The 27,196-nt window shown below is 37.1% G+C and overlaps 2 protein-coding genes across 4 annotated transcripts; both read left to right on the forward strand.

The window, feature by feature from the left end:
• The first annotated feature begins 1,583 nt into the window (after positions 1-1,583).
• On the forward strand, positions 1,584-10,899 carry LOC133874281 (uncharacterized). The gene is made up of 3 exons (XM_062312164.1): positions 1,584-1,950; positions 8,745-8,974; positions 10,320-10,899. The coding sequence occupies exons 1-3, from the start codon at positions 1,599-1,601 to the stop codon at positions 10,596-10,598; spliced, it is 861 nt and encodes a 286-aa protein (XP_062168148.1). The 5' UTR covers positions 1,584-1,598; the 3' UTR covers positions 10,599-10,899.
• A 4,320-nt stretch (positions 10,900-15,219) lies between these two features.
• LOC133874152 (uncharacterized) lies at positions 15,220-25,414 on the forward strand. Of its 3 annotated transcripts, none has more exons than XM_062311997.1 (10): positions 15,220-15,367; positions 15,465-15,613; positions 15,861-16,076; positions 16,169-16,367; positions 16,700-16,879; positions 18,634-18,714; positions 18,804-18,967; positions 20,606-20,742; positions 24,044-24,159; positions 25,028-25,414. In XM_062311997.1, the coding sequence occupies exons 3-10, from the start codon at positions 15,931-15,933 to the stop codon at positions 25,274-25,276; spliced, it is 1,272 nt and encodes a 423-aa protein (XP_062167981.1). In that variant the 5' UTR covers positions 15,220-15,367; positions 15,465-15,613; positions 15,861-15,930; the 3' UTR covers positions 25,277-25,414. The 3 variants fall into 3 exon arrangements, with proteins under 3 accessions (XP_062167981.1, XP_062167982.1, XP_062167983.1); XM_062311998.1 differs by having other exon boundaries at positions 15,255-15,367; positions 15,495-15,613; XM_062311999.1 differs by lacking the exons at positions 15,220-15,367; positions 16,700-16,879 and having other exon boundaries at positions 15,374-15,613.
• The last annotated feature ends 1,782 nt before the right edge of the window (positions 25,415-27,196 follow it).

The following is a 27,196-nucleotide window of genomic DNA, read 5'->3' on the forward strand; positions in this document are numbered from 1 at the left end:
CAGAATCTACATTTAGTGTTGGTGGACGTGTAATTGATCAATATAGGAGTTTGCTCAAACATGATATTGTTGAGGCACTAATATGCACTCGGGATTGGTTATTTGAAGAGGAATGTAATATTTGTTATTTGTATATTTATTTTTTTCATTAACTTATATTATTTTTTTCATTATACTAATTCCTCTTATCTTTTGATGTAGAATTGACACAAATGAATGTTGAAGAGCTTGAAGAAGATATTTTGACTTTGAATCTCAATTCCAATGATGTTTCGGTTCCAAGTTCATCAGGAACAGCTTCTATTAATATTCCTTGACATTGGCTTATATGTGGATGTGTTCTTTTTATAGGGTTTATTTTAATTATGGGTTTTGTTTTGCCCTTACGAACTGAAACTGAATTATGTAACTTATGTCTTGCCCTTAGTAGTTAGTAGTTGTAAAAATTTTAGTTATGTTTAGTTAACTTAAGTTTAACTTAAGAGGAATAGCTTAGCATTTTTCTTTTTGTATTCCTCTTAAATTTTAACAGAATATAGATAATTAAATATTAAATATTTGATAAAGAAGCTTAAATATGGTTGATGAACTTGATGGGGATATAACCGATTATTAACTCAGAATTGGGCCAATTGGCCCCCTTAGTTGGTAGATTCACTACCTAATATTAGTAAAAGAAAATGCAATTAAGTAGAGTAGGTTTCAAATTTTTTTCATTTTTTGGTAGTTGGTCACTTTCACAAGGCATGCAGAAATTTGGTAAGATAAATAAATATGACAATTTATGCGTTATATTTTGTGTAAACCATATACTACGATTCTCGTAATATTCTAACACTATGGGTTGCTTGAGAAAAATTGATTAATTTGTTGGACAATTGAAGTAATGAAAATAATGTTGATTTAATTTGCACTTACCAAGAGCCAATGTAATTGTCAAAAATTACTGCAATTTAACCAACAAGATGAATTTACAAAAATAAAAAAATAATTAAAAAAAAAAAGAAATAAGATGGGACCAGTACGCCAATAAGTTGGTAACAAAGATGAGAAAAAGGTTAGAAGACTATTAAATCAATTAGAAAGATATGAAGAGGCGCCATATCAATTTCCAAATCTGATTATAATAGAATATTAATTAAAAAGTTTTGTTTTACACTTTTACTAGTTTTAAATTCTAATACCTTAAGAGTTGTGTTATTATTAATTAACCAACAGATTTGCGATTTGCCGAATTTAATTGTTTAGCACTTTAGCTACCTCAGTTTTTATTTTTAAGTACCTTTTTGCTAACCAAATTTCAATTTAGGAAATTTTTAATCGTGTCGGGTCGTGTCGGGTAAACGGGTGACACGTTTATTAGTCGTGTTTGTCGGGTCGTGTTCGGGTCGCGTGTCACAACCCGATTAATAATCGGGTCGGGTTCGGGTTGACACGTTTATATAATCGGGGCAGTCGGGCTGACCCGAACCCGACCCGTGAACCCGATTTGCCGACCCTAGTTCTGGAAGGGGTTTGTCCCTATCTCTTTTCTTCTCCCTCTCGGATGGTATTTCTGTCGGGGCTCTCTCGTAGTGCGTAGGTGTGAGCGGAGGCAAATGGCGAGACAAGAGTGGGAGGCGTGGGGGGAGCTTGGGGGGAAAGTGGTGATGGTGACGGGGGCGTCCTCGGGGCTCGGCAGCGACTTCTGTCTCGACCTAGCCAAGGCCGGTTGCAGAATCGTCGCCACCGCTCGCCGGGTGGACCGCCTTGTCTCCCTCTGCCACCATATCAATCACCTCCCTCTATCTTCTTCTTCTTCTTCTTCGGCGTCCGAGCTCAGAAGCCCCCGAGCTGTGGCTGTGGAGCTGGACGTGTGTGCCGATGCTACCACCATCGAGAAGTCCGTATACAAGGCTTGGGACGCGTTTGGGCATATTGACGCGTTGGTCAACAACGCAGGAGTTAGAGGTAATTTTTTTTTTTTCCTCTTGTTTTTATAATTTGCTTTCTGTTTGGTTGTTGAGAAAAAAATGAGGAAAATGAATGAAAGTTTGTGTTTGGTACTTAACAATGCCGAGAAACCGTTATGATTTGATATCTGTTCCCTTGATTTCTTAGCATATAAAGCAAACCCAAATTTCTCATTTGTGATTTACCTGCTGAGTCTTGGCCGAACTTCCAGATATGAATGAAAGAGCTCGTTGATGGCTCTTTTGTGCGCCTTTTGAGCTAGAGCTCAATGACGGCTCTTTTATTTTTGGTTTGAGCTTTTAAGCTTTAGAGAGAGAGAGGGAGAGACCAAGTGTGCTTGCATAAATTGGGTGATCGTCATATATATATATGTACTTTTTATGCTGGAACCCCAGATGCTAAACTAAGCAGCTACCTACAAACAACACCAAACTCTCAATATAGACATCACTTGCTAGACACCCACTTGTCTACAAGCAACCTGACAACACAAAACACACTCCAGCAACTAAACCACCACCAAACTTTATACAAAACAGCTCACCTCTCTACAAGCAGTAACCACTAAGAACAGAAATTAACTACAAACTGGTTTGTAGTTAATTTTTACAAACTAGTCTAATAAAGTAATATGGATTCATTAGCATGTGAGAAACACATGTATTTTTAATGGCATGTGCTTCTCATATACTTTTTTAATAGTATTAATAAGAAAGCACGTGCTTCTCATATGCTTTAAGAATACGTGTCACTTTATTAGTCTGATTTATAGGAATTAACTAATTTGTAGCTAATATCTGTCCAACTACTAATACAGAATTTGATATTACAGCAACAAATGCAAAACAACTCTCCTCTCCACAAGCAACAACAATTACTCTATACAAACAACAAAAACACGATATGATGAGAAATATCCCGATTGTTACATACAGCTAATTTTGCTTCCCCTTCCCCATAATTTTGCTTCTAACTTACCAAGCAATCTTCTGCAACACTTTCTCCTTTGAATTAATTTGATTACCGTGCTTGACATCGTTTCTCGGCCTCCAAAAGTTGTAAACTGCTGCCCCCCAAGTCAACTTACATGTCGGAGCTCTTAAACTCTTACTCTTCCATTCCTCGATTCATTCGCTTACAATTTCCTCCCAATCAGTAGGAATATCAGACAATAGACATTTCTTCATGTAACACCCTTGTCCTACATTGGGAAGATGAGGAGTAGCCCACATAGAGTGGGTGATTTATAAAGATAGCCATGAATGCTAAGTCTCTCATTGTATAGTTACTTGATGAAATTAGACTTTATAAGGGATTCTAGGGAAGCTCCAAATTGACTAGCCCTTTTGGAGTGATAGTGCAGATGTGGCTAGGACTTTTCTCTGATCGTTACAAATGGTATCAAAACCACCTAGTAACACCAGACCATTTGTACTGGAGCACCGCATGACGTGCATGACATGGCCTTGACTAAGACATCATGGGTTTAAGGATCACTTCCCAATCGCCTTTTGATTCAAGGATCACTTCTCCCGACTTTGATTCCGATCGCTTTTCAGAAAGATTATTCGAGACAACACTTACATCTGCTCTCATCTTCTTTAGGAACTTACACGTGTCCCGATCTACACCATCCTCCCCAGGTTGGTTGGAGAGAATTCGCCCTCGAATTTAATTCCTCATTAGAAGAATCACCAGTGAAGGGAACCAGATGCTTAACGTTGAAAACGTTAGATGTTCGAATGTTGCTCAGGTGTTTCAGCCGATAAGCATTAAAATTGATCTTCTCAATAATTTCTACTGGGCCAATCTTGCGGCCAGCTAACTTATTATACTTTCCCACCAGAAAGTGATCTTTAGTTAAGACAACCCACGCGAAATCTCCTCCGTCGAATTCTATAGCTCTCTTTTTATCCGCACTGGCCTTGAACTTCGCAGTGGATTCCTGCAATTTTTGAGTAGTCATCTGATGGACCCATTGTATTTGAGCAATTAAGCCTTTTGCCTTAGCATGTACTCGCTTCAAGCCTGGTATAGATGCCAAGTCGATTAGTGCTCGAGGATTAACCCCATAAGTAATATTGAAAGGACTATGCCTTGTACTTCGATTAGTTGGCCTGTTATAGGCAAATTCAGCTTCAAACAACTTATGATCCCAAGATTTGAGATGTTCGCCAACTAAACTCCGAAGCAAAGCTTCCAATGAAAGATTGACGACCTCTGTTTGCCCATTGGTTTGAGGATGATAGGCACTGCCGAAGTCAAGCTTAGTGTTGGCCATCCTCCATAAGCATCGTAAAAAATGACTCAAGAAACGCGTATCTCAATCGGAAACTATGGACAATGGTAACCCGTGAAGTCGGTAGACCTCTCGAAAATACAATTGGGCCACATTGACAGCATTGTAGGCAATAAAATGAACCATCTTAGAAAATCGATCAACCACAACAAAGATGGAATCATTACCCTTTTGTGTCCTTGGTAACCCCAACAATAAATCCATGCTCACGTTAGTCCAGGGACCCTTTGGAATAGGAAGTGGCATATACAACCCCGCGTTAGTAGTAGTTCCTTAGATACTTGGCAAATTCAACAGCCACTCACAAATCATTCAACTTCTTTCCGCATGCTTGGCCAATAGAACTGATCTGACACTAGTTTGAACATCTTGTCCCGACCCATATGCCCTTTGTTATGCAGCTCTTTTATGATTTTCAATCTCAAGCTACCCCCATGAACACAAAGTTGAGTTCCTTTGAAAAGAAATCCATCATGGAGGCGATAATTACTCTAATTCTCATTCACCTCGTTGTTGAGCAGGGGACCAAAAAACGGGTCAGTACATAATGCATCTTTTACAAACTCAAAACCAAGTACCTTTGTCTTCATTGAAGTTAGTAGCAGTGTTTTTCGACTGAGAGCATCCGCCACTTTATTCAGGACTCTAGATTTATGTTTGATCACGAACGAAAACTGTTGCACAAAAGCAGCCCACCTGGCATGTCTCGAGGAAAGTTTAGTCTGACTATTAAGATGCTTCAACGCCTCATCATCCGAATACAAGATGAACTCATTATAGGCGAGGTAGGAACTCCAATGCTTCAAGGATTGTACTAATGCATAAAATTCCACATCATAGATGGTTATAGTTGAGCTTTGACCCGCTCAACTTCTCATTTAAATAAGCTACTGGTCTCCCATCATGACTCAACATCGCACCAATACCAACTTTCGATGCGTCTACCTATTGATATAACAACAGGAGAGTGATCTGAAATTCCACCTTGAAATTCTACATTAGTCTTACAGAACACCTCCATCAAAACTTCTTTTGCCATCACCCTATCTAATTTCCTTGCTACAAGATCGTTCTCCACCCTTTTATTAGTCAATGTAAAAAAACAACCATTAAAAGGTAAATCGAACATTTCAATCTGATTCACACACTCTCCAAATTCAGACTCATAGCAATTCAGCTTCTCACTATCCCATTTTTCTTTCAAATTCTTGACTACGTTGAAATCCCCAGTTAATAATCAAGGGACTTTACCAATACGATTTTCCACAACCCCCAACTATTGCCATAAACTTTTCCTATCCACCCCTTTATTTGCATCATAAACAAAAATTTGTGTAACGATTCAGTGAAAGCGCTAGTCATATCTGCACTATCATTCTAAAAAAACATTTAGAGTTTTTTAGAATCACTTATAAAGCTTAGTTTCACCTAATACGTAAGCAATGTGAGACTTAATACCCATAAGTGTCTTTATAAATCACTCACTCTATATGAGTTACTCATCTTCCCACTATAAGACTGGGGTGTTACAATCTCCCTCCTTAAACCCTCTAACGTCATTTTCAGGGCCACATTATGTAGTGTTCTAGTACCATACGACGCTACTAGGTTGCTTTGATTCGATTTATAACAACACAGAGAAAGTGCTAGCCATATTTGCGCTATCACTTCAAAAGGATTAGTCGATTTGGAGCTTCTCTTGAATCACTTATAAAACCCAGTTTTACTCAGTGAGCAACGTGGGACTTAGCACCCATGAGTGTCTTTACAAACCACTAACTCAATGTAGGCTACTCATCTTCCAAATATGGGATTGGAGTGTTACAGTTTGCACCCATCTATACTCCCCCTTCTCACTACTAATTGCATAGCTAATTGACTGCTCATACTTATGAGGTGTACTTCTACCACATCTTTATTCCAACAAATCCATATTCTTTTTTTTTTTTTTTTTTTGATAAGTAAGAGATTTTATTAAAAAGCGTAAGGCGCCCCTAAGTACACACAGGAGTATAAATTGAGCAACCAAAGCCGACCCACAAAGAAAAGCAACAAGCCCAAAAGAGCAAAACCCTAAGACTCAAAAGCAACCCACAAAACAAACCCAACTAAACCAGAAGGAAAACACCCAAAACCCGAAGACAAAACACCTCAACAACACCCACAAGTGCCTTTCTTTTTGCGAGCTATCATCTCGTCCAGGATGCCCAAGAACTCCTGACGGTTACCCTCATCCAACGCCCAATCCAAGGACAGCCTTTCCCAAAACTCAATACCCTTGTTCCGAACATCAGCCTCCCACACAGCATCTAATCTAACATCCCGTAAGGTAGAGTGTTGAGAGCAAGCCACTGGTTTGTCTACCAGAGATGAAGACGAACCAGATGGTAACGGAGAGACTGCAGAATCTTGCACAGTGGAGTCCACCCCATCTCCTACCGGAAAAGGGACAGATCCCAGCGGCGCTGCCGGAGAATGCGCCAAAGAAGCTGCCGGAGCCACTGGAAGGAGAAGAATCGGCTCTTTCAGAGTGGAGAACGAAAAAATGTCCAACCCAGACCTAGGAGAACCCTCTAAAAAGTCCAGAGGAGAATCCTTTGAACCATCAGAGCTGGAACGGTTCCAACAAATCCATATTCTCCAAAGATGATGGCTATCATAATTATGAATAAACTTCCATCCCGGAACATTATTTTCTTTAATTTTCTCAGCCTTCTCAATTTTTACTCTTGTTTCTAATAGACAAATCAAAGACACTTTAGCTCTCCTCACAAAACTCCTGACCTCCCTTTGCTTCAAGAGGTCATTAAGACCACTAATATTGCATACAACCAATTTCATTAAACAGAATTTGTAGGAGAAAACCCCCTCATGGACTTATCCACATTTTTCCCCATTTTACTCTTCCCTTTATCCCTTTGAGTTATACTCTTCCTGTGATCTGCAAACAAAGCAGCCTCTAGGATTTTTGAAGACTACCTACCTCTTATCCTTAACTATTGATACCTCCCCTTCCTCCATTTCAGATCTACCTTCACAGCAAATGAAATTGGACCAATCTCTCTTCTCCTTATCCTCAATAAACTTCTCCCTTTGTCCTCCAATTGGTCTCTTAATAATTTTATCAAAACCTATTTTACCTCTCATCACCATCTTACTTTCCTCCTCCTCATTTTTTCCAAGTACCTTATCAATCTAATCAACAAACTTTTTAGGCTTCCACACCCTTCTCTCCTCTCTCATACAAGCATAACTTGGATGACCAAAAGCTTGACATTTAGAACACTTCACTGGAATCCACGGGTACTCAATTGCCACTGTAATAAGTTTTTCTTGTCCTACATCCAATTCAATTTCCTTCAGAAACTCAGTCGACATTTACATCAACCAAAATTATTGCATACCCCTACCTCATTGGCTCCTCACTGACAGAATCCACATATAAAGGCTTCCTTATCCCACTCGCCACATGACTCGGATAAACCAGGTTCTAGAATTGGCAAATGAATCAGTTTGATCCAAATTGGAATAGAGGATAAAGAAAGTTTCAGTAATTGCATACCTGGTTGCCTTTTCCTGAGAATGATTAGCTGGTTAGCTATACGCCAAATTGTTGCCTCTAGCACTTCACCTCTCGTTTTCTCATCGTTAAATCGGAAATTATACATCCCATTATCCATAGAGAAAACTTCAATTCTTCCATACTGATTCCACATTTGCTCCACAGCCTTTTTTACAAGAAAGAAAGGAAAGCGGCTTATCCAAGAACTTCCCCACCAAACTCAGACTCTATCTTGCTATAGCCTCTCCCACGACTTCCACATGAGGTTTCACCACTCTTTTGCCATTTATCTTTACTGACTCAAAATATTGCAATCTCCCCTGTAATTTCTCATTCTTAAACAAACCCCTCCAATCCCGTTTAAAATTTCTGTTACCAACCCCCTTCTGCGTCACCATCTTCTCACCCATTTCTCCATCACCAACTAACCCAGCTTCTTCAATCCCTTTCTTTGCTTCCCCCATATCCAGAAGCTTCTCCACCCCCTCTTCCTCACCATTACCCATACTGCCTTCATCACAATCGACTTTAACTTCCTCAACTCTGTTTAGCAAATAACAGAGTTTCCCCCTCTCCACTTTCATCACTACTCCACAATTTCCTCTAATCCACTATCATCTTTACCCATCTCCACCTTCTCATTAGCACCTTCCATAGCTTCTTCCACAGAATCAGAAAGTAACTCATCAATAAGCTTTTATGCTCTTCCCTTCCTCGTCCCTTTCCAGCTTGTCTTGCCATCACCCCCAGCGAAGCCACAGAACCCATTGGTGATCTTCATTACACAGTTTAGCATCTAAGACATATATCTACGAATTTTCATTCTTGTATTCACGAGACCAATTGTGATATTGTCCTCTCATTTTTGTTATTTACTTTTGAAGGTTATGTGTTGATGCATGTTTTTAACTCTTTTGGCGTGTACTTTAGGTAATGTGAGATCTGCATTGGAATTGTCTGAGGAGGAATGGAACCAGATTGTCAAAACAAACTTAACAGGAGCCTGGTTGGTATCAAAATACGTCTGCATACGCATGCGTGATGCGGAGCGGGGAGGATCAATCATCAATATATCTTCTGTTGCTGGCCTTAACCGAGGTTATTTGCCTGGAGCTACAGCCTATACTTCTTCAAAGGCAGGCCTAAACGCCTTGACAAAGGTAATGTCATTTGACTTGCAATTCTTTGAAAATATGGAGGCATTGTCATTAACATATTTCATAATAATTTTTTGGAAGCAAAATGGTTAATTTACGATAAAAAATCGTACTTTCTGTGAACCTGAATTTTGCATAATTATTTCTGACCTATGAGTAGAACCATTAGGGTGTGTTTGGCAAACATTTGTGATTGTGGAATTTTTTTAGTAAAAAGTTTGAATAGTAGTAAAAAATGATTGATGTGATATAAAGTATATAAAAGTTTGGAATTGTTTTATAGAAAATTGAAAAAGTTTTGTTTTGTAGTGGGTTTTTTATTTGAATAGTAACAAAAAATTATTGATGTGATATAAAAAGTGAAAAAAGAGAGAATGTTTTGGGTTTGACTTTTTTGGGAGAAGTGAAAAAAATAGAGAGGGAGTTGGAAATGTTTGCCAAACATCTTTGCAGAAAGAATGCACTGTGGAGGAAAAAGAATTCTAGTAAACAAATGAAATTTACATCGACTGATTCAAGAGAAGTCAGTTTATGTGCGCTTCCTGGAAAAAAAGAAGTGAAAAAGGACATATTAAAATATACTTTTGCCATTTGAAAGGAAAAATGAAATTCCAAGAGAGAGCCCTCGAGTGTAGACACACAAGGGAAGACTCGAGGATGCCCTTGAGGTCAAACCTTTTAACTGCGTGTCCTGAAGTTTCTCTTACCGGTCCCTTTTGGAAATGCTTGCTGCAACAAATATAATTACCACCCCCAAACACCATCAATTGCATTTTCATATCATGATATTGTGGCGTAGCATATATGTTTTGAAATTGGGACATTTATTATGTTTGATGACTGTTCTACTTGGATGTACGTTTCTTTTTCTTTTGTGTTTGATAAGTAACCAGTCTGCCCCCGGCCGGCCGGGCTGGTGTCCTCTAATTTGTGGGGCGTGGTCCCATGCTGCTGTGCTATCTCTTGGGTTGTGTTTTGACTCGGCTGCTACCTTTTTCTGCGATTATATGAGGATATCTTAAGATGTTTGTTTGGGTAAAACCCTGAACTCGTTTGGAGTTGCCAGTGTCCTTTGAGTCTGTGCCCATAGAAAATGTATTCTTAGCATGCTAGTCTATCTTTTATTCATGTGTTTTCCCATTCTGTTTCCATGTTATAGTGCTGCACAATCTGTTTGTTTTTCAGAAATTCATTTTATAGTTTTCTGAATTAATATTATATTATATTTACATTTATGATTCCCATGATGAAGAAATAAGTGTTCTGTCATTGTTATCCCTTTATTTTCCCAGGGAAGAAAAAGAAGTTATGTTTGTTTATTTATATGTTGATAGTGTTAACATAACAGGTCATGGCCGTGGAATTGGGAGTATACAAAATCAGAGTGAATTCGATATCACCTGGGATTTTCAAATCTGAGATTACTCAGGCTCTTTTGCAAAAAGATTGGCTGCATAACGTGGTCGAGAAAATTGTCCCTTTAAGAACCCATGGCACAACAGATCCAGCATTAACATCACTTGTTCGATACTTGATACACGACTCTTCTGAATATGTCTCGGGCAACATTTTCATTGTTGATGCAGGTGCCACGTTACCAGGTGTCCCCATTTTCTCTTCTCTTTGAAATTCATGTTATCTAATGACATGCAACTTTGAATAAATGAGATAAGTCAGTATTCTAGCCAAAATTTCTTTTGTAGAATATTCTATCAAATACTTTAGCAGCTTATCTGCTGTAGGCTGTAGGGAAAGCAGCAGGAGATCTGCTGTAAAAATAACAACGGTCCAGATTTAACTCCAGTATCCTACGGTGCGTTTGGGTATCGAATATTTCGAATATGAATAATATTCAGAATCTGATCACGGATTTCAAGGCAATGAAAATGTGTTTGGATGTTGAATATAATTTTAGATTCTTTTGAATATGTGTTTGGGTGTTGAATTTGGAAGATTGGAAAAAAGTGTTTTATAATAGTATAAAGTGATTGGAAATGATTTGATTGTATGAAAAGTTGTGTATAATGATTGGTATGGTAAAAAATAATAATAAAAAATATATGATGGGTTTTAAAAAAGTGTTTTATAATAGTATAAAATGATTGGAAATGATTGGATTGTATGAAAAGTTGTGTATAATGATTGGTATGGTAAAAATAATTAAAAAAAATATATGATGGATTTATTCAAACTATTCAAATTTTATTCAAGTGACCCATGGGTTTTATTCAATTTGGATCCGGGTATGGGTTTTTGAATAAAAACCCGGTTCGAATATTGAATATCACTACAAACCAAACGCACCCGGACATACGACGTTGTGGAACTCTGACACAAGAAGTTCTTCCAGTTTGATAACAATCCGAGTTCAATCGGAGCAAGATCAAGCTTAGAACTTGTCGAAGAAGCGGAAGTTGAAGATTTCAGTGAAAACAGAGAGAAGTATGGAGAGGGTGTGAGGAAAAAAAAGAAGAAAAAGAGAGAGAGAAATGAGAAGCTAAGCAAGAGAGAGAGAGAGAGAGAGAGAGAGAGAAGGCTCGAGGACAAAGCGAAACAGAGGTGCAGACTTGTCATCAAAGATCACTTTTGCAGTAGAAATTTCTTACACTCCTTAACTAGTCAGCTTTGCTCTTCGTGGGCAAAGCACTTCAATTTTCATATTCGTGGGCAAAGCGCTCCTTAACTAGAGCTTCCATTTTCATATTCGTATGGGTCTTCAAACAAAACGTCTCCTTACCGACAAGAAGCACTTCAATTGCGGCAAAGGAGAGTGGCGATGACCATCAAGAGATCACACTGTGTAGGGTCAAATCTTCATGAATGTAGTTCCTTCAACGGCAACACAATCTTGAAAACAAAGGCAATACAAACCCATACTTTTGTGCCCTCCAATGAAAGAGTGACAAGTGAGCTTGGAACAACTTAAGAAAAATAAACCAAAACACCATATTATTGCAAATCTGAAGAAAAAAAAAAAATTATTTCTCTCTTCATTTTTTTTTTCTTTAGGATTCACTTGTGGCTTTAGGGTAAACCTCTGGCTCGCTGCAGAGGATGTACAGATGATGCCAATGTTAAAGTACTAATTATATATATATATATATATATATATATATATATATATATATTTTTCGTCAGATTTGCAATAATCTGGTGCTCTTACTTTTCTTAAGTTATTCCAAGCTAACTTGTCTCTCTCTCATTGAAATGCACAATAGTATGAGTTTGTGCCACAACCCCATAGAAGTCGCTCTCAATCAAGAAAGTCCTCGGAGTCATTGCTGCATGGTGCCGCTCCTAGCCGGAAGTAAACTTATACAATAGACGCTCAAGGGCGGTTATATATGGTTAGGTCGTTAAGACCGTTGTCTAAGGCCCTTCAAAATACAAGTCATGCATCTGAAAAATAGTATTACAATTTAGAAAGACCACTAAATGAGACAAAGCACATAAGTTCATCCTTTTTTTTAAATGATCTACCTAAACAATTCCTAGAGACTACTAGTATTTTTTTTTTCTTCTTCTAATCTCATCTCGTGTTCACTTTTATCTATGACTTTATTTCTTATAAAATATTATTGAAAATATACTTAACAGTTGATTTTGTATAAAGAGGTTTTCAAAAATAGAATTGTTAAAATTTTATTTTGATCGATTAAATAGATTAGTCGTATTATTTATTGAAAATTATATGTTAACGAAACTTGAAACAAAATTTCATTAGTAATTTTGCATTTCAAAAAGTGAGAAGAAGAATTTTTAAATAAAATTTTATATTTAATAATGGGAAAAAAAAATTTAAATTTAATCCCTGTATAATTTTCTTTTAGTTTCAAATAAGTTAATCTATCAACCTAGCTTTCAATTAATTAATAATGTGCCACATCAGACCAATCAGTTAATGTCACATGGCTTTCTTTTGAGACGTCATATGCTAACTATACATGTCACATGGCATAGTTACTTCAAATTATAAATATACCCTAAATGAAATTTTTAAAAAAGTTCAATATATATATATATATATATATAAAAGAGAGGGGGCTGGCCAGCCTTGGTGTAATGTCGCACCATGCGTAAGGAAATGCTAAAAAAAAAGTTAGAAAATAAACATAAATAGATAAAATAATGAAAGTACTACATATTAATATATTATGGTGAAAATAGATTGACCAGGGTGAGGCTCGTAAGGTTTAAGACTTTAAAATTTCAATTACGTGGCATCTCGTTGGATTGAGGTTGGAAGACGTTCGAATGAGAAGGAATCTCCACTTTTTTTATTTTTTATTTTTTATTTTATTTTTTTTATTTTTTGAACAAATAGCATGTGCTATTTAAGATCTGAATGCCCGAAGGCTACATCGTGAGTAATGAGGGACATATCCCCCCACAAAACTCTTAAGTCAGAAGGATCTGACTTAAAAAAACAATTACATATGTGGAAACTCAAATTTCACTAAAATTACAATCAGCCCCTAAACAAAGAAAATTCTAGTAAAACTTGAACCACACATAGGCAACTGTACCTAGAAACAAGGGAATACACAAACACAACTAGCAGAAAATACAATCCAAAAACATCAGAGGGGAGCACTGTCTTCGCCGGAGACCGGCGCGTGTACAACACGCGCCTCCCCTGAAACCGCCAGCTAGCAGATCAGCCACCCAGTGCCCGACCGCCGCCATTGCACGGCGAAAAAACGCCAGAACGAGACCTCCATGCGCCGGTAGAAGAGAGAACTTCACTGGCGCGTGACAATCACGCGCCGGTCACCAATGATCCCGACAGCCGGAAACAACAGCGGCGGAACAAGGAAACGCCGGTGAACCCATCTGAGCGGCGCGTATCTCTAGAAAGCCGATGGATAGCCGTAGATCTAGCTTCAAAATTTGAAAACAATTTAAGCACAATCACGCCCGTGACAATCACGCGCCGGTCACCAATGATCCCGACAGCCGGAAACAACAGCGGCGGAACAAGGAAACGCCGGTGAACCCATCTGAGCGGCGCGTATCTCTAGAAAGCCGATGGATAGCCGTAGATCTAGCTTCAAAATTTGAAAACAATTTAAGCACAAATACGCTCCACCGGCGAGACAAAATGAAGACAAGAACACCACGCCGGACGCCTCGGGAAGGACCTCCTGCCAGAGAACAAGAAGAACAGAAAAGAAAACAAATACAAATAACACAAAAACTTCAGTGTCCAAAGGACTCGGAGAACAAAACTCCATAGCCTAAACGACTGGGAGAACGACTACCATCCCCATGGTAACACCATGGAGGAAGCAAAAAAGTCCACCTGGAAAGGAAGGCTTAGAAGCCCCCCTTCCCGGCCATCAACAGCCTGAAACTTTGTTTTGCAGACAGAGAGAGTGAGAGTCGAAGAGAGAGAAAAGAAAGTCTTTTTTGGGGTGAGAAGGAATCTCCACTTGTTATAATTGTGCGCAAGAGCGGGAAGGAATAGACGAGTTGAAATCAAATTTGAGGAATCTCGTTCGAACGAGTAAAAGCATCTCCACGTGGAAAATTTTACGCTCCGCCACCTTCGGGGCCAAATTTTTTATTTATTTTATTTCTCTTTCTCTTTAGTCTTTGGGGTGGCCGAACCACTCTCGTAGCCCTTAGAGTCACCCCCAAAGGCCAACCCCTCTAAACTTTTTTTATTTTGTTTTTTGTTTTTATTTTTATTTTCTCTTTGGCCCTTGAGGGTGGCTGAACCACTCCCACAGGCCAAATCCCCCTCAACTTTTTTTTTTTTTAAAGCTCTTTTAAAAAATAAAAATATAGCAATGACATGGCACTGAATAAGGGTATTTTTTAATTAATTTTTTATTTAATTTTTAAGAGAATAAGGATATTATTGAAAAAAAAGACATTTTTGGCACATCTTGATAGTTTGATAGGCCACATTAATACACTTAAAAATTCATGAAACTATTTTAAAATCCTCTATTAGTTGATGGAGCTTTTTTATATTTTTCCCTATAATATATATATATATATATATATATATATATATTAAAAAAATATTAAAATAACAAATAAACTATTTTTGTTTATCTAAATTTATGGTATAACTTTTGGTTTTTTTTTTTTTTTTTTTTTTTTTTTTTTTTTTTTTTTGCGTTTCTTTAGTTTAAAAAATGACAAAAAAAAAAAAAAAAAACAACAAAAAAATCTGATTTTATAGATTTAGAGAAGAAAATAAGATTTAAAAAAACTGCTCTTAGTGCCCTTGCGGAAGGATCCTCAAAACACACTTTCTTTCTCTTTAATACCCCGATTTCATGCCACGCGGCTTTTTCTCATTGGAAACCCCAGACCACCGCGATACGCCTCTGTCTGGGACACCGTTTTGTCAAGTTCAGAGTTATCCAAGCGAATTTTGATCAGGTTCCATTTTTCCGATACTTTATCAATTTTGAATACTCTTATCATTCATCGAAGAAAAAAAAAAAAAAAAATTCTGCAGTATTTTTGGTTGTGTCAGTGAATTGCTTGTAAATTGTCTAAATTCCAGTCAAACACACTTGTTGGATGAAATGCCTTTTGAGACTCTTGAGCTTGTTTTCTGAAACCTACGGAATTGAAGTCTAATGTTGGTATTTGGAAGAAGGAGTTCCGGTGTCCGATTCACAGGTAATTCTATCATATGAATAATTTTCGTATTGTCAAAATTCTGCTTCTGTTACGGGTTTTGAATTTTTTGGTGGTCCAATCGTTGGTTGTCACAGCTGTTTCTTTGCTTTCGTTGATGCTTTGAATGCTAACTAAACAAGAATGATAAAAATGCTTGTTCTATGCGCCGATAGTATTTTGTTTACAGTGTTTCAGGAGATTTTACTGATCACCCATAAGCATTTATGTCCCTTTTCTTTTGTTGTAGTCAGAGAGCTTGAATCAGGAGGGAGTTGAACAGTTTGTTCAAGAGACAAGTCATTTGGGCTGTTGATGCAATGCCAGCAGCGAGGGCTTTGTATAAGTTTTCGTGGGGAAGCACATTCTTGCTGCATAAACTTGTTCCAGTAATGCTCTCAAGCGTCGGAGCCGATACGTTCAAGAGGTTTTCTTCTACTGATTGCGTGGCCGCAGCTAGTACAAGGTTGAGTATAAACTAAATGTTTTTGTTTCTTCTATTGATTTTTTTTTTTGATAATTTTTTTCTGAATAGAATAATCAATATGTTGTTTCCAGTCATGAGGAGATAAGAGAAGAAGCATACTTGTGGAGTAAACAAGCAAGGAATGTGTCTCAGGGAGATACCGTTAATGGGGCTCTTGCAAGGGGTTTGAATTATCAGGCGCTTGGTAATGCTCGTGATGCTTGGTGTTTGGTAAATCGTCATTATAGCGCCCATTGCAATGATAAGTGCACAGGGGAGTTTTCTAATAAGGTGCATCAGATCTTATATAAACTTTATTTGTTAACTCTACATTTTTACTGGAAATTTCATCGTAAGTTACAGAGGGAAGAAGTGGTTGAGTTCACCAGTTCTCTAATTGTAGGATCATTTTGCTTCTTGTCCTTCCACAATGAATAATATATACTTTAGGAAGTTTATCTTGGGTGTGTACTTTTCTGACCATCAACTCTGTGTTTGATGTTTTCAAGAATCATGTACTTATATCAATTTCCATATATCCTTGGTGCAGTTACAAATTCCATTCTGGTTCTTTTTCCATGTTATAGAGGTTGTATTTTCTAAAACTATATATGATACTGCAGTTTCTTGGAAGTATTCCAGGATATGTGAAGATAGTAGAAGTTGGTCCAAGGGATGGATTGCAAAACGAGAAGCAAATTGTGCCTACTACTGTAAAGGTCGAGTTGATAAAAATGCTAGTTTCTTCAGGGTTGCCTGTTGTTGAGGCCACGAGTTTTGTTTCCCCAAAATGGGTACCACAGGTATTCATGGCTTGGTCATTTTATAGGAGAGAATCTGCCTTGTAGTGCACTTCTTTGCGTTGAGTGTATATTTTTCAGTAGCTCCTTGATCTCTCTGTTCACTTTTATACAGATTGATTCTCCTCCTGATTCTAGTACAACCTATTAAGCATTTCTTTCCATTTCTCCCCTTGTACTCTCTTTTGGTTTTGATTTTTTTTTTTTTCTCATTTAAAAGGAAAAAATGAGCACTTTTTCTTTCTGTGTTTATTGATATGGCTTGGCATCTTCTGCATTTGGATGTCTTTGAGGTTTATTAAAATCCTGAAGTTCATTTATTGCATGTGCATCGCTTGATCTGGATTCAGGAGACAATTCCGTTAATAATTGTTTTCCTGGCTGTACACTTCTAGAAGTATGTTTGAGATAAAGCGGCATTGAACAGAATAACATTGATCTATAGGGCAATGCCGTAATCGAGTCTAGGAAAAGAATATTTGATGAGAAATTCTCCAATTCTGAGAACACAAGAAAACTTTGATGACAATTGGGTGTCATCACACATTTTGACAAGCTAGGATTCTTCTAGTTAGGGTGTAGGCTGTGGAGGTAATTATGTTTGAATTGCCGAACTAAAACAGGCCTATCATGGTATCGAAAGATGAGTTGCCTAGTCCTTCAATGCTGATACGTCATCAAAACAGGGGCTTTGTTATATGATGTCAATGTACGGCTTTCCCAGTTTCATGGGCTTAAAAAATTTGAGTAAAACATATGGAAATGGAAATGCAAAAGAGGACACATCATGAATTATATAGGGTCGTCAAATTTAGAAATAGAAAAAATAGGTTGACTAAAATAATCTTGTTGTGTGGCCTTGGGACTGGCTGTAACACCTCCTTATAGGGATCGTGGTTGTGACACCCCAATAAGTTAGTCTTACATTGGGAGGGTGGATTTCCCACATTGAGTGGGTGGATTATAAAAGTGCTTATGGATGTTAAGTTCTAATTGGTTCCGTATTAGGTGAGATTAAGTTTTATAAGTGATTTTAGGGAGCTCCAATTTGTAACTTGACTAGTTTTTTTGGAGTGATAAAACAGATGTGGTTAGCGTTTTCCTTGATTCGTTATAATGGTGGTACTAAGGGAGGTTCTACAAAGATATGAGGGCTGCTAAAAGATATGCATTGAAGTTGCTTGCTACAGTGAAAGATGAACAAGCCCTGCTTAAGTGGGATTATTTAAGAAATATAGGGATGCGGCAATATAATCTCTCTCTCTCTCTCTCTCTCTCTCAACCAGTTTTTTTTTTTTTCAATCATTTCTACTTCTTTGCTTGATGATACTACAATCACTTCTTTTATCTTGGTAATATAATAAGTGCCTTAAAATTTGGGTGGTCGAGTTCAGATGTCTTGAAGTGTTTGGCACATCAATTATATAAAAAAAAATGTCTTAAAAATAATAGTGTAGTTGTTTCTTTTCTTCTAGATTAAAAGTCATTTTGTTATTTCTTCTTCTAATCTTTGCGTCACTATGATCGTATTATTTTGTGTTATCTCCTTTCAAATTAGAAGTCTAAATATATTTTTTCTTTACAGCATCTTCAAATTTCAAGTATTCAATGAATGTATGATTCTGGCTTCTGTACTTATACGTGTAGGTTTGTTGTATGGATTTATGAATTCATTTGTTCTTTTCTATCTTTGAACGGGCCTATCCTCCTATAGAAACTAAATGCTGCCTTTTGGAACTCTTTTGTGTTTGACTTAGCTAGCAGATGCCAAGGATGTGATGGCAGCAATTCATAATGTTGAAAGTGCTAGATTTCCTGTCTTAACTCCTAATCTTAAAGTAAGCATTCTTTAGCAGAGAACACACAATTATATATTAATGTAGAATCTGGGGAGGGCATTTTTCATTGTTGTATTGCTTTCTTCTAGGGTTTTGAAGCAGCTGTTGCTGCTGGAGCCAAGGAAGTGGCCATCTTTGCTTCAGCATCCGAGTCTTTTTCAACATCAAATATTAACTGCACTATCGAAGATAGTCTCACTCGTTACCGTGATGTTGTTCTTGCAGCTAGCAAACTCTCGATTCCTGTTCGTGGGTAAATTTTCCGACTCTTGTTCTGATTATTTTTAATATACATATGTGTGTGTAGCTTGTAACACATGGCCATTGGATTACCAAGATCTTCTAGTGTTTGAGTATTGAGTCATATGAAGAAATAAAAGCTTGGAAATAATTAGATATTCTTAAAACCCACCAAGATTTTCATTACTCCTATTGTTGGCCTACTTGAAGAAGAAATTCTAACCCTCAAGTAGCGGCTCACTCAAAGATATTTTTTCCTTTTAATGCACAATTATATATATATTTTTGGTTCTTTTATGTTAGTATCTTTCAGTTAGTTTTACTTGTAATTGGCTTTGACCTTCATCTTTCAAGGTTCAACTACCTGACTCAACTAAGGAGTGGCTCACCATTTTATTGCTTGTGACTGTGGAAATATACCAAATACAAGCTGGCTTAGAGGGGCCCCAATAAAGTTTCTCACTAGAAGATTATATGGCTTCCTTGATTGCTTAGGCAGTTATTTTTGGAAGTTGGCCAAGGCACATGGTGGGAAGGATGATCTTTAGGCTTGGGGTATACTATTAAAGCTGCTCATTCACACAAAAATTCATATTTTTAAAATATCGTAGTAGCATAGAAGATCACCTCATTGACGGTGTTAGTGGGTTGATGTTTGCATCCTTAGCCCAGATTCATGTCTAGGTGTAGGATCATTGGGCCATAAATTGCAGTAAAGACACTAGGCAACATTGCCTTCTGAACTTAACTTGACCATGCCAAACAGAAGTGACCAGCCAAAACTTAATGCTTTTAGGACATTTTTCCTAATCCTAATATCTTCCTATCCAGTTCACCTACCCAAGGAAGAGAAACACATTTGTGTTTGAGATCCCAATCAATCCTGGTTATCTTGTGATTGCATTTAAAGACACTAGGCAACATTGCCTTCTGAACTTAACTTGACCATGCCAAACAGAAGTGACCAGCCAAAACTTAATGCTTTTAGGACATTTTTCCTAATCCTAATATCTTCCTATCCAGTTCACCTACCCAAGGAAGAGAAACACATTTGTGTTTGAGATCCCAATCAATCCTGGTTATCTTGTGATTGCATTTAACGTGATTAGAATAGCTTTCATGGTTTACGCTTTGCCACCCTTCACTTTTGAACCAACACAAGATAAATTTGGCATAGCAGTGAGCTGAAAATAGTTACAACTGGAAGTGAAAACTTTTAGATGACTGCATGATTGACATATATGTAACCGAGGAAGACAACCATCATTCCATCATCATTTTTGAGTTATTGCTGGGGTTAACTTAGACGTGCGTGACCATCTGTCTGAGTTTGTCTTTACTATTTTCAAAATGTCAGTAGATGTTTTGTTAGATAAGACTTTTTGTTTGTTTTTTTTAGAACCATGATTTCAGTAATTTTTACAGTTCGGGGACCAAGTAAAGCTTGCAATGTATGGGGTCTTATGTTTAATTTCGAAATCTCTTCTGATGGGAGAAGTATATGATGCCTGGTTTTCCTTACTATATCTTCTTCTTCTTCTTCTTCTTCATTTTTTTTTTTTTTTTTTTTTTGAAACAATAAATTTCAGTAACGTCAAAACCATTTTTTGGTTAATAAGGTGACCAATGCAACACTTTCTTGTCTTGTTAGATATATATCATGTGTTGTGGGGTGTCCAGTGGAAGGAGCGGTACCTCCAACTAAAGTAGCATATGTGGCTAGAGAGCTTTACGATATGGGTTGCTCTGAAATTTCCCTGGGTGATACAATTGGTGTTGGTACCCCTGGTAACCTCTTAAACTGCCTTCTATTTTATCATCTTTATGTTTGTGTTAGTATTGCCTTATCAGTTTCTGGTTTTAAAACTTTATGTCTCATATGCTCGTTTTTGTTTTCTTAAATGGAAGCAGATATGGGTGTTGGGTGCAAATAAATGGATCTGACCTCTAGAGTAGGTCTTAGTTTATAACAATTTGGTTGATGAAGATCTGAGGGAAGAGAAAGAGCGTGGGGGTAGGGGAGAAATTGCTGAAGTTGATCTAAAAATCATTAGGGTGTAGGGAGATCTAGAACGTTAAGACCAAGAACTTTGAGCACATGATCACCGACTTGAATTGCACAGAACTTTAGCACCTATCTTACTTGAAAGGTTTAGTTAGAGACCAAAGAATCGAAAATTGAGTGATTCCTATGAGGGAGGGAGGGATGGAGGTAGAGCAAAGAATGAAAACATTAAAAGCTTGAGAATGTGATCATGGATTGAATTGAGACCTTTTTGCACCTCAGCTTGGAGGAATTGATTGGAGATAGAACTTGGGGGCCATTAGGTTGGAGGGAAGTCATCAAAATTCAACGTTCTCATTAGAGAATTGTTAGAGAGAGATGCTATGCCATGTTGTACTCTTCTAGAAGAACCACTTGGTGAGGTGTCCCTGTACAGCTGTCCCCACCAGCTGTTCCTTTCCAGAATATTATTACATATTGCCATATTGTAAATGTATGCTTCTCTTATATATGTGGAATGAAAAGCAAGGGCTGAAATAGAAAACAGCTGTTCATTTTCATAGATGCTTTTCATATTTCATCAACAAAAGTATTGATGAGGAAGGGTGTAGCAAGTGAGCAAATCTTTAAGAGAGTTGAAAGTAAGTGTGGACCTGAAGATTTCCAAATAGGTTAACATTTCAAACTATTGCTGATACATGGGCAAGGACTAAGATCAAGCCGAAAGGCGAAAGGCTCTGCCTTCTTATATTTCTACATCTAGGATCCAACTTAACTTGTACCCGTGCGGTTCAAATTCGCCTAGATTTCTCTCCCTTTAATTTTCTTTCTCCTTCATAGGGGAAATAAGATAATTAGGTGGAAGTAAGTTGGGGGATAAAGTTTGTAAGCCATCAGGCTCAAGGAAGGCCATTAGAGTTAAATGTTTTCTTATGACGTGACAAATGTTATCAAGGCAGTGGTTTGCATTATCAAGCAGAGCCATCTATGGATTCCATTATGCCAACCAGTCAAATGCAGAAACTTTGTAGAGCAGCAACCTTAGATGTTTCTGCCAGACCGCTTGTATCACAATGTTACAAATTTAGAATTAATACGGTGCAGCTACTGCATTATGAAGTAAATTTAGGAAGCAAATAACTCACAAGTACTTTGCAAGTACTGTAGAAGCTAGTGCGCTCGTTTATGTGATGTGACCTGGTAACTTGTGAGCTACTTCAACCTAGAACCTTGGAGAGTACTTCCTTATAGCAATCTCTACCATAGAGGGTTGTGACTGCTACTCTATATTATGAATCTAGGTACCATAATTTGTTTCCTAAAGGGACAAAGCTGCTCTCAAATCGTGTTCTCGTATTTTCAAAGTGGTTATGTGGTAAATCTTTGTATTTATAGTTCTTACAATGTGAATTCATCATGTTAAATCGCTAATTATCTAAAAAACTTAAAGCTGATAGGAAAAATATGAATTTAATAATATAATTAATATTCTGAAACTCTCCTTCATATATGGGCCTAGACTCTTCCTTATAAATAAGATATAACATGTGAAGTATTTAACTTAAATAGAAAGGTATGAAGTAGAGTCAATGTTCGAATTTAGGACCTCTATTCTGATACCATATTAAATTATTAATTATCCTACAAGCTTATGTTGATTTAGGAAATTATGAATTTAATCATTTAATTAATATTCTAATACATCACACACTCAATTGTTGAGGAGAATTTTAATTGGTTAAGAGCACGCGAATATTGTGGGGGAAGCATGATATTCTTCAATGAAATGATGTAAAGGGGGGCCTCAAACTCAGGCCTGTGAAGTTGAGTAGGCTGGTGCTCAACCAATGTGCTGGAGTAAAATTTAATTTTTCTTGCTAGCTTGCATTTATTTTTTACTCTCAAGCCACTAGACCAGTATGTTTGTATCGTATTTATAATATTTATAATATATACAATACTTTTTAAAATATATCATATTTATAAATATATGCCACCCTGGAGGGTGCGTCTGCTGTCACTATAGTTTGGAAATCGATGCTCTCATGGTCTTGCTTCTCAAATTGCTCCTGCACTAGCTCCACCAATCGGTCACCTAGCTATGACTAGTGAAATTCGACTGTGTATTGCTTTGAGCACCTTGCTTTTAGTCCTACTTTCACTTATATTTCTTCAATTCTTTTATTCTTCAAAATCTCCTACTCCCTTTTGTTTCTTGTCGAAATTCTCAGCATTACTCCCTTTCATTCTTGTCTCTCCTCCTGCCCCAGTTTTTAATTTGTCTTCTCTAATACTTTCATACCTGATCCTCACCACCTTTCCAGCAAAACAGCCCGTTAATCATTAAGTTTCAAAGCTGTCCTCCTTCAGCGGTATTTGGTCCTAGGTCTTTGATACCAATAGACTTCACCAGCTAAGCTAGCTGCCACGTCTATTCATTCAAGAAGATGGGGGGAAGAAAAAACATGGTCCTATTGGAAAAGTGTTTTTGATAGTTTGGAACTGGAACAGAGATATTGTGAAGGGAATGGTAGAAACTAGGTGGTGTGTTTTGCAACAGTGGCCTGGAGAAGTATTTAGTCTGTGTGGATGTGGTCTTCAGAAAGCTGTTGCAAGACCTAGCTCTGAGTTACTCCTTTTAACTTGGAAACCTATTGAAAAGATTGCTTCAGGAAGGAAGACTTTGTCAAAAGAAAAAGAAGTTATTCTTCATGGCGCAAGTAACGTGGCTTCCTATTTCTAGAAGAAACTTGTAGTATAGGTGCTGTCTTTTCAGGAAAAAGTACGATGAGCTGTTTCCCAGTGCTAAATTAGGATCTGGGAATTTAGACCCGAAAGTACTATTCATGGATCAGTCACATTCTTTGCAAAATACTGTCACCTATATTGACAACATATGAAGGTTATCCTTGTTTAACTTAATTTGTAAGAAGAGAAAATATTGGTTGTCTTGATATGTAGTTGAAATCGTAACTCCATGTTTGCGTTACAGTTGACTTGCATCTTATGAAATAATGAAATGTTATTACTTAATGGACTTGACTTTTTTGTGGTGTTACCTTTTAAATATATTTATCTTTCCAGGCACTGTCATTCCAATGCTTGAAGCTGTTTTGGGTGTTGTCCCTGTTGATAAGCTTGCTGTTCACTTTCATGACACTTATGGCCAAGCTCTGTCAAATATTCTGGCATCACTCCAGGTAAGCAATTTTTTTCATCATAATTCTTCATGGAATCAAAACCACGTGTGTGAATGCTCATCATATTCTGGTGTTATGACCGACACTTGAAACGATTAGTTTAAGGTCATTGTTATCCCTCAAAAACTGATTGGGGGACATAACTGTTGGTTTGCTACAAAAGCCTTAGACACAAACCCTTCCATTTAAGGTGCCTTGGCGTTTTAAATTTTTAATTTTTGCTTTTACTAAGAAACCGAATTTTCTTCATGCATTTAATTGGAAGTGGTATCATTTACAGTGCCGCGTTCATAAGTGTAGGATGCAATATGTAGAATGTCATTTTTGTTAACAAAACAATCAGATACATTTGGTAAACTGAGTGAGTTCCGTGTGATACGGCTGAAGATGACCTTGTGGTCGTTAGTGTTCGACTTTCTTTCTTTCTTTCTCTCTTCTTATATATATATATATGTATATATTGTGTATGTTACTTGTAACCTCAGGAGGTGATTTATACTAATGGTGTGGTGCTTTCTCTTGTATATAATCCTGACTTTGGCTTTGCTGCTTTTGCACTGAAACTTTTTGAATTATCTAGAAGAAAGAAAACAACATAGCATTGAAGAGGTCCACAAACATCATAAGCTATGATACAATTGTTGTATCTTTGCAAATTAATGATCTCACGTTGTAGTTCTGCGAATGATGAATTTCCAAACAATCTAGAAACAGGTGGTATTAGGACAACGACATTCGGCCAAGCCGATATACCAACGTAGAAACCTTTTTTACTCAAACAATGATGCTTGACCACTTGTGTGCCATGGTTGAAGCTATTCTAATAAGATTTGAAACTCAAATGTAAATCTATTAATCTCTTTTGCAGGTGGGGATCAGCACAGTAGATTCATCGGTTTCTGGTCTTGGGGGTTGCCCGTATGCCGTGGGTGCGTCTGGAAATGTTGCAACTGAGGATGTTGTTTACATGCTCAATGGACTTGGTGTGAAGACGAATGTGGATCTTGGGAAGCTCATGTTGGCTGGGGATTTCATCTCAAAGCATCTGGGACGCCCGTCTGGTTCAAAGACTGCGGTTGCCTTGAGTAAACTCACAGCTCATGCCTCCAAGCTCTGAGCTACTTACATCTCCCCATTTTGTAAGCTACTCTCTGTCTCTGTGCACTCATCCTACTGCGGGGATATTAATAAGCTAATTGTATTGACTTCTATAAAATAATAATAATAATAATAAAAAAAGCTAATTGTATTGGCATTTTGGTACCCGGTGCACATGTGTCATAAATGTATTATATGCATGGAGAATGCATATGTTTACTTGTTCATCCCCCTCGAAATGAGAAAAACAAATACGAGAAAGAGAAATGCTAGATACTATAAGTTTATTCAACATTCATTCAAATAATGTTGATGAGACACACTCAACTAACCTTTAGATTAGTTCTTGTTAAATAAATAAATAAATAAAAAAGTCTAATAGTTGATTGAGACTATCACGTCAACATTGGTAAATAGAATTATAGTACCTAGCATTTCTCAAAGGAAAAGAAGCCAATTTGGTGGAAGTGTATATTTAAGCTTGAGTAATGCTACTTTTTACACCCATGTCACATTATCCAATGTGACGTGTTTTAAGTGTTTTTTCATGTCAGTTACTTTTAAAAAAAAGAAACAAAAAAAAAAAAAGTTACTTTCAAAAACATCACATCAACGGGTGTGGCATAAGTAGAGAGCATGTTTGACGGTGGAAGTGAATTCCCTAGCAATAATGGAGGCTTTTTCTGCGTAATAAGAGTCGTATATCATGATCATCCTAATCATCAAAACCCATCTACATAACTGAAGCTCTAGTTCCATGGTGTTAAAGAACGTTGGTTTCTCCTACCAAGGGTCTTTTTGGGCCAATATACCTGTAGATAGTAAAGTTTAAGTTAGATCTCATTTTGGTATTTGTAACACCTATTTTTTTTTTTTTTTTGCTTTTCTAACCGCAAGGGCCAATTCCTCTGCTGATAATCCAATAGTTTGAGCTAAATAAGCATTAAAATCAGCGCAAGTATTGACATCTGCTGATAATCCAATAGTTCTGTCTCAGAAGTAAGGGTGAAAATGTAGGTGCGGATGCAGTTATTAGCAATATCTGCATCCGCAAAACGCGGTTACCAATATCCGCATCCGCATTCATATTATATGATTACAATTCGCAACCGCACAGTTATTGCGGCTATTATCTGCTATCTATATATGAGGTAATGAACGTTTTAGATTACTATCTAAATCTATATGCAAGATTAAATAATGCAGTTATTACTACATTTAAGCTTAAATAAATTAAGATTTAACTTGTTACACAATTCGTAATTATCAGTCATAGATGGTCATTGTCTCATAGAGTAATTGAGATTTAGATTAATAAAGAAAAGAAAAGAAAAGAAAAAATGTAAATGTAATGAGATATGACTTTGATTGAGATGATAGTGAAAAAAACCTAACATAACCTAAATGTTCTAAACTTACCAAATTCAAAATGTTGTTTTTGTGAATTTAATTTCATATATATATATATATATATATAAAGGAAATGCGGATGCGGTTATTAATTGCATCCGCATTCTCTAAAACCGTTATCTGCAATTGCATATGTTGATATTACTTTTTGCTAATCGCACCAGCTATCTGAACACATTTTCACCTCTACTCAGAAGTATGAAACATCTCATTTTTATTATCATATACGGGGAGTATCCATAAGTGAAAACAGTGAAAAAAATAAATAAATAAAGGAGAAAATAATTGTATTTGAATGATTGGCTGGTTGTGGGAGAGAGAATGGTGATGCCTGTACGTGGGCTTCAGAAACTTTAAGCATTAAATCTCTTCTTTAATGCACTAACACTAAGGGACTGGTCGATCCAATGGTGGTAACTGTTGGGATTAATCCAATTCAGACTGGCCCATTTAAAGAATCATGGGCCTTCAGGTCAGTATCGGCCCAAGGAGAATAGGCGGACTTAAAGCCAAGACATCAGGACTCCCG

The sequence above is a fragment of the Alnus glutinosa genome, chromosome 7 (assembly GCF_958979055.1).
Source record: "Alnus glutinosa chromosome 7, dhAlnGlut1.1, whole genome shotgun sequence".
NCBI lineage: Eukaryota > Viridiplantae > Streptophyta > Magnoliopsida > Fagales > Betulaceae > Alnus > Alnus glutinosa.